The sequence below is a fragment of the Grus americana genome, chromosome 2, assembly GCF_028858705.1.
Source record: "Grus americana isolate bGruAme1 chromosome 2, bGruAme1.mat, whole genome shotgun sequence".
Taxonomy (NCBI): Eukaryota; Metazoa; Chordata; class Aves; order Gruiformes; family Gruidae; genus Grus; species Grus americana.
Genome location: NC_072853.1, coordinates 52,345,054 through 52,353,282, shown reverse-complemented (window position 1 = coordinate 52,353,282; position 8,229 = coordinate 52,345,054). Strand labels below are relative to the sequence as shown.

Below are 8,229 nucleotides of genomic sequence, written 5' to 3'. Positions count from 1 at the left end.
CTGTAATACTGCTGGAGTGCCTCTTGACTGCAGCTAAGTAAAAAATGACTTGCTTCTAGGTGATGCCTTTTTTCACAGGAGCAGTAACTCAGCTGATACATGGGTCATTGCACTAATTGCAGAGAGTGCCCTGTTGAGCTACAGCTTCAGGACGTGTAGTGACCCTGTGTAACAGTTGACCGTCACTGAAAAGGGGAAGCCTCTCCCACTATTTTCTCTGCTTTCCTTCCCCACTCTCAGCAGTGTGCTCCAACTCCTTACCTTGTGCCACCCACCCTCTAACACCTCAGGGACCCCTCTAGGCAAGCAAATTTAACTCACTGAACTAGCAAAACATTAACCCAGTGGAAAAACTGGGTCATATTCTGCCTGGGCAAGAAAGGCTGAGGACCATATGACTGGAATCAGAGAGAATAAGCAAAGGGGGGGAGGAGGAAGAGCAAGCCTTTCCCTTTTGGCATGAGGGAGCTCTTAACATTGGCAGCTGCTTGTGAAACTGCAGCCTTAGGGCGGGCTACATAGTTAGAGGATTGAGCTCTTGATCCCAAGCTCAATCCCAGCAGTCCTGCTAGCACACAGACCTCGCAGCCCCATTTGACATGCTAACACACTTCCAACCTGCCCTATCGGGCATCTCATCTGATGGAGGAAGGGAGGAAGTGGTGGCTGACAACCAAGAGGCAGTAGCTGCTTAAACCTCTCAGCTGTGAGGTTAATTAACCCTGCAGTCACTCCTAGTGCATCAGAATAATGCTTCAGACAGGTTAACTAAGGCCACATGTGAGGCTGATTTAAACTAGTGGTTTTCTAATCACTGTATGTATAGATCCTTTATGGGCCTGGAAGAGCAGCTGAGGCAGCATAGCACCCTGATTTCCATCCATTCAGCAAATTCAAAAAGTCCCTCTACCCTCATCCAGGAAGAAGGGAGAGGCTGATTTTTGTCTCCAGTAGAAAGAGACAGGAAAATTGCATCCCTCAGAGGAAGAGGTGTTTGCCAGTGAAGAACCATTGGCTGTTGTGGCTGCTGGTGCATTTGGCAGATTTTTTCTTTTCTTCTGTTGGAATGAAAATTATAAAAAAACAAACAACCAAAACATGACTGAGATATTCTACAGCAGACTGGCTGCAGGAGTTATTTTGCTGGCTAGTAAGAAGCACCACTAGCCTGTTGTGGGGAGGGGATCCAGCATGTATGGTGGAGGTGTGTGGAAAGCCTCCAGGGAGATTGTCTTGGGCGTTTGTATACCTTCCTCTTTCTTCTTCATTGCCGTGAGCATATCAGGCTCTTTTTGACCAGCTGGCATCTTGGGCTGAGAACCACAGCACGTGGCTTAGGCTGAAGCGTGTCTGTGTGTGACAGCAACTCGGGCAATGAATGTTTTTTTTCCCAGGGCAATGGTGCATTGAGCTGAAGTGGCCTGGCAGAGCATGGTGTGCTTGCTCATGAGCACCGCATGCAGGGCTAGAAGTCCTCTTCCTGGCAGGGCCGAGCCAGGTAGCTGTAGGAGTTGTAGGTGAAAGAGGCAGTTCCCCTGTGAAATTCCTGTGTAGATGGCACGTGGGACAATAGGGATTGGAGGATGCCTTGACTGCCTGGAGTTAAAGAGCTTTGCAGGGAATCTAGCTAAGAAAGCAGGGGGCCCATGTTGAAAGTGTGTGTGGGTATGGTCAGAGTCTTTTTTGTTTTGGTGTTTTTCTTTTTGTAGGGACAAAGGAAAAAAAACTAGGCTAGGACTTGTCCATTTTTCTTGTACGCTGAATGTGAGATTTTTTCAGGGGATGAGGGGAGCAGGGATAGAAAGGCCTGTAGATAGTTGCATCTGGAGGGAAGGCTGGCAGTTGGTTTGCAGAGATTGGTGGCCAGGGCAGACAGTGGATATGTATGTATGCAAGTGGTGCATAGGGGGCCAGAGAATTACAGAAAAAGGAAGGGGGGCTGTTGTCTGAAACATTTGGAAGCTGCTGAGGTAAGCAAGCTGCTCCATTCTGTTGACTTGAAGGGCAGAAACAGTTGTCTATTAGATCTCAGTTGGAAATGGCAACTTGCAGCAGGAAGGAGGTAAGGAGGAGCTTCCTAAATCAAATCTAGGGAGTAATTCTTGAAAATGGAGCCCTTTTCCAGTCTCCGTAATGGTCAGCTGGAGTGATTGGACTCTTCAACAATCAGCATGTTGATGTCTGGACCATGCCGTACTGACACACAACCACGATGACCTGCCTGGAGTTACCAGCATTTTATTGACATTTGCTGGACACCAGCTGCTGTAGAGTTGTAGACTGTTCTTCATAGCCCAATCTGCTAAGTCTTGTAACCTGTGCTGTTACATGTCTGGGTTTCTAAAAAGAGCATTAATCCTTCTTCTGTTCAGTGTGAAATATATATCATGGTTTAGTTTCTCTGCATTCATAGAACCATATTTTTCTATCTGAAATGTTCATTTTTTTCTAAGTCCATTTGCCAAGACTGGACATAATAAATTACACCTTAAAATTTTGGTCTTTATGATCTGGTAGTAAGACAGCTACGGTCACAGGTGGTTCCTGGGTGACTGAAGCCTTCACAGATAAAAAGAACAGTACCTTGTGTTGACTCCAAAAGCAAATTGAGAAGAGGTGGATGTTCTGGAGCACATATGTAATATGTCCCCTCCAACTGCAACTACTTTGTGATTCTGAACTAGGAAGAAAGTTTTCTTTACGAGGTATCTGCAACCTTTGTGACTTGGAATTTAATTTTCATTGTATTCCATCTTTCCAGGCATGAGTGCATTGATAACTAAGGATTTTCTCCCACCTCCAACACTTCATATTTGAAGTTGCTGTCTAGATACTGAGATCCTATAAAAAGCCAAATAAAGGCCCTATGAATTCACATTGAATAGAGGAGTTGACTTGAATTCTGGAGTCTCTGTTTTGGCTGACTGGTGTGTACAAGGTACAAACAACTCTGTGTAAAAGGTACAAAGATAATACATAGCAAGAAGGGCCATAAACTTTTTGCTAGCTTGTGTCCCCCCGGCAAGAACCAAGGTAAGGGTCTACATTATATATTTCATATATATATTTTTTTATATATATGACTGGGAAAGCTTGAAGATATCCATAGTAAAATTTGGTTGTTGCCACTTGGCACGCTGTGCTTTGAGCAATGCATTTTCTCTAATGGAGTGTAAGGAAAAGCACTCTGTTTGGGGGGGGAAAAAACCCCCACCTTTATAGACATTTGCTAGACGTAGGTTTAAAGAGAAATGTCTCATGCGGATATGTATATGGGATTGGACCTAAATGAAATATGACAGTGAAATAAATGAAATAAATTCTGCCATTAATCATGTTACTTTTATTTGAACAGTAAGGTGTGCTTTTAATGTAAGTGGTTTTATTTTTATTAATACTTGCTGCTGAGTTTTGAACACTACTGTAGCCAAACAATTTTACAACTGTAATGCTCAATACACTGTTTATTGCTTATTGGCTTTGTATGGACATAAAAACTGGAAATGAATGTAAGAATAAATAAGGCACTCTACTAATGCGTTGGGTTTCATGTATTGTAGTAACAAGCACAAAGTTTCGTTTTGCTTTTACAAGTCACTTTTCTCATTTTCCTTATTAGAGAAAAAATAAATTAGATTTTATTTTTTGGGCAAGGGCCAATGCTTGTCTGAAAAGTCAAAACTTGAAAGTGCTTTTTAATTTTTTAATTCAACCATCCACCTTACAAAACTAGCTTTGGTATAGCATGTCCCAATTTCTTTTTCTGAAGACAAAAAGTATTTTTGTTCTTCCTTTGCTGTTACTAGGAAACATGCCTTGCAAGAGGACTGTTCACGTACTGCTTGAGACAAAGGACCTGACTTGCTTTTTTATGCACATTTTCTTCTTGTACTGACCCCGCTCAAAAGATAAAAATGAAAATGCAAAGGCATCTTTACTGACTTATCTTGTGTGGCTGGGCCCAAATCAGTGATCAGCACAAGGTGGGAGCTTCACAGAAGCTGGTTAAAAGCCTTCTTTTTTTATTATTTTTTTTTATTTCAGTATGCCCTAAATTAGGACTTCCCAACAGTTTCAAAATACGTTCTGTCCAACTGTGCTTTTTCCACAAAGTTCCATGCTGGCTCCCACGCTGTTTCAGGTCTGAGAAGAGCGATGCCTTGCTCATCCTCACAGACTTGTAAGCCGCTAGGGCAGAAATCTATCTGCAAAGGCTTTAGTGATTTGACAACCTATTGCTGAGGTGCTGACAAATGATCAAATAAACCAAAGAGACAGGGCTTTGACCCCCTGCCTCTGCTTTCTTTAAATATTTTGTTACATTCTTTTTAGAAATTATCTGAAACAATAGCAGAGACAAAGGGTTCAGATACTTTTTTTTTTTTTTAATTTAAAGCAGGTTATATCATAACTTCCTGATATTCTAATGTTTATTCTTTAAAACTGACATGTTCTTGCAGGGTAATATAAACATAACAGATAGAATCATCACGTTTACCAGGTATATGAAATACATATTACATATATGACAATACCCAGCTTTACATGAACTTTGAAATGCAAGATGTCTTAATTACATAAATTATTACAGTACTGTTTTAAAGGAATCTTTTGGTTATATGTAAACACTATAAATTAGCTGTTTAAAAATAATCATGTAAGACAAGTATGGCATTGACATAGTTTAAAAAACAATAACTAGCCCTAAATCTGAATACTCTCAGGATAGAACAGCAAAAGCAGATATCAATCTAATGCTATGGCATAACATGCTGAAATTTTTTACTTATTTGAAGAACCAGTGTTTCTTTGTGTTCCCTCCTTCTTTTGTTTTCGTATTTTAAGATTTTCACCATCAGTGCCCTAAGGAATGGGCCAGCTCGTACGGTGTATGACAGGACAATATATGCTATTTTGAGTGTTGCCATTCTAATACTAAAAGCCATATAAATTAAGTCTCCTAAATATGTACTAGTTTAAATTAAAATCCTGAGGAATTATAATCTGTTTACTTAATGGTTTTGGTTAAGTGCAATTTGATGTATGCAGAATGCTGTTTTCGTTTAAGGTCATTCTTAGTAAGGCATATTAAAAATAAATATAAAAGTGACAACATAATATTTAGTTTCTTGCTACAAAATCTTAGGCAAAAAATATTTTTGCATGTAGTAATGGACTTTATCCATTTGCTGGCTTACAGGAGTTAAAATTTGTGCATTAAGCTTAACTGCCCTTGTCAGAATGTGCCACTGTGCTATAATAGTGGTCCAAAGCTACATGCTAAAGAATTTGTTTCCATGCTCAAAGATAGCTTGCACAAACTGCTTGAAGACTCTGTCCATGTAAGTGCACTTCCTTGGCCATATTCCTTCCAGAAAACCAATGTGGCCCCCGCACGAAGTCAGAACCAAAGCAACGTTTGCATTTTGTTTGGCAGCTTCTACTGGTATGGCTAAAAGGGAGGGGGGAAAAAAGTTTAAGTCCTTATCCTTCTATGAAATGCCAGTCACCAAATAATTTCTCTTAAATGTTTCTCATGTAATATATTTATAAATGTGCATAATATTAACATATGCTTAAATATACCGCAGCACTTGGAACCATAGCTGTGTTAAAAGCAATTTCTCTCTTCAGCATTAATTCACCTTATCTGTGTGATTTTTCTGGCTGCTGGAAAAGTTTCAGAAATCACCAGGCTTCATCTTTCTTTCAGTCCCACTGATGCAACAGCACCCATATCAATGCATACTTATGATTTGGTATAAATGGTGTAAGTGAAAGGAAAATCAAGCCTGTGGTTTTTAACCTGTGCTGCAATATTCAACTTTGGGAAAACTGAGAAACTGGGAACTTAATTGTGAATCCTGTTCTTTTTGTGGGAGACTCCAAACACAAAACCCTTAATGTCACGCTAAGATTTTGTCTTTAAGATATCCTATCAGCTAATGTTAAAGAAGATCCTGGGTTATTATCATTATTATATCTGATTTGCCATACATTTACACCTGCACACTTAGACCAGACCATGCAAACACACTGGGAGATGGTTCTTGCCCTGAGGGGCTCAGAATGTAAATACACGAGGTAAAGAGAAAAAGAGGAAGGGCAAACCACTGCACACAGACATGGAAAGCTGCTCCATGTCACTCAACAGGGTAGTGGTTCTCTACTGAACAGTGACTGCTAGAAAATGATCTAATTTGGAATTTAGATTATGAGACCAGATACTACAAGGCACATGCTGATCTTGAAATGCACAGAAAGGGAGACTTCAGTGCATCTCATTTTGAATACGCATAGATGTGTGGATTAATGCTATCACCTGGGCAGTTCCCTTTGCAACAGAAAATAAAGGTCAGTTAGCACAGCCCAACATGCGTGTGACTTTACGAACAGCATTTCAGTCTGGTGGGATGACACTATGGTCGTATGAACTGGTTGACACAGCAGTGGAGCTTTATGGAACTGTGGTGTTTGCACTCTTGATATAAAAATTAAGTCATTTAAGCAACTTCCTCTGCAGTTTTAAGTATACTAAATATACTCCTGAAAAAGCAGAAATGCCAATACATTTCAGTGAAGAATGCCTGAAAAAAAAAAAGTTCCTGTTTTCAAATAATAAACTTCATGGAAGGGAAAAAAATAAAATTCATACAGATACTTTGATTATTCAGGATTGACAGAAAAAACAACAGAAGACATGCTTTGTCCAGGCAGAAGGGAGGAGTAAGAATTTCACTGTATTGTCTAAAACAGGTTGATTCCACAGGAAAATAGATCTGATTTTAGGTCATACACTGCTAGACTAAAATGCCTTGGCACTACAACACAAAGCAGCGAGTCATTCAGAGGATTTCTATTGCTGCCTCATTTATTTTAAGGTATTTTTGAAGAGAGATTTTTAATAGGGTTCACTTTCTGGGGAGTTCAGTTGTGCACATCCCTTTCTGACTGACCTTCCTTCAGAGACAGCCCCCAACTCACTCCTATTTCTAGGAATCTGTTTTCCTTTACCTCTTTATACATTTGCTATTCCAAAGGTGATTATCCTTGAACAGTCATTATCCCTGCCTATTGCAGGCTATTATAGCCAAGCTCCTGACAGACTTTGCTTTGTGCTTTCGATGCTGATTTGCTTTCATTTTCAGCAACCGGAGTAACACTACGGTGCCCGTTCCTCAGCCAAAGAGGGACCCCCAGCCAGAGTAAGTCACACAAGATCTTGCATGCAATGACTGCGGCGAACAGATGCGCAACTTAAAATAGATCAGGGCAGACACGCTGGACCTGCAGAGCCAGGGGAGCAGTCTGTGCCTCAGAGGTCCTTACCCGCAGCACCTGGAACGGCACGCTCTGTTCCACACCAGGGCCTCAGCACAGATACTAAACCAACCATATCAGGGATATTTATTCTTTTATGAATGTTGCGTTATAGTTTCCTGCCTGTAACATAAGGTACTTGTTTGTGCCCTGAATGGAGCAATGGGGATTCTCTAGCAGAGTACGTGAGATTCTTTGCTACTCAGTGCTATTTATTTCTTCCTTTCAAAGTTGCATGCATCTAAGTAGTTTATAGATTACAGCATTTAGTAAGTGATTTTGATTCTTTACTAGGTGGGAGAAACCATGCTTCTTACTGTCTCTACAAAAAGTCCTTGACTTTTCCTTTTTTCAGCTGGAAAACTGAAAATACTATATGCAGGATCTGGGCCTTTTAAAGCAATACTGAAGCAGGACTAAAAAGAAAAGTCAATGAAATAAAAGCCTAGGGCCTGCCAGCCTTGACTGGGAAACAGCACAGGCTGAAAACAAGAGATGCAGAAAACAATGTGTTATTTCTTGCAATCCAACACATGAATCATTTCCAGACTCAACAAGCGCTCATCTGGAGTTTTGCCTCAGTTAATCTTCCCAGCAATCTCTGATCTGGCTCCCTTGGATTCTGTGGATGAACACACTGCCGCGTACAAAGACAGTGGCTGCAATTCATGTCAACTTCTGCCGACCGTGTGGGAGTTTGCCCGCTTATCTGTACCAAGCCCTCTGCTTCCCTTCCCCCTAGCAGCACCCGGGCCACATTAAACAGAATCCCGATAGGGAAGTGGGGATCAGACTCAAGCCTGAGTCCCCCATTCCTGCTTCAGGCAATGAATCACACTTTCACCACCATTCTGCAGCTGTCTCCCTGGTCACTAATGGATAGGTTTATACACAAAGGTATGGGGAGGA

At 40.9% G+C, this 8,229-nt stretch overlaps 1 protein-coding gene across 4 annotated transcripts in view; it reads right to left on the bottom strand.

Moving 5' to 3' along the window:
- Positions 1-4,364: 4,364 nt before the first annotated feature.
- The window catches only part of ABHD3 (abhydrolase domain containing 3, phospholipase), a 28,329-nt gene continuing 24,464 nt past the window's right edge, over positions 4,365-8,229 (bottom strand). For all 4 annotated transcript variants that reach the window (XM_054815117.1, XM_054815120.1, XM_054815119.1 and 1 more), the window contains one exon: positions 4,365-5,452. In XM_054815117.1, the coding sequence (XP_054671092.1) occupies positions 5,274-5,452 (179 nt within the window). In that variant the 3' untranslated portion in view covers positions 4,365-5,273. The remainder of the gene's footprint in view (positions 5,453-8,229) is intronic.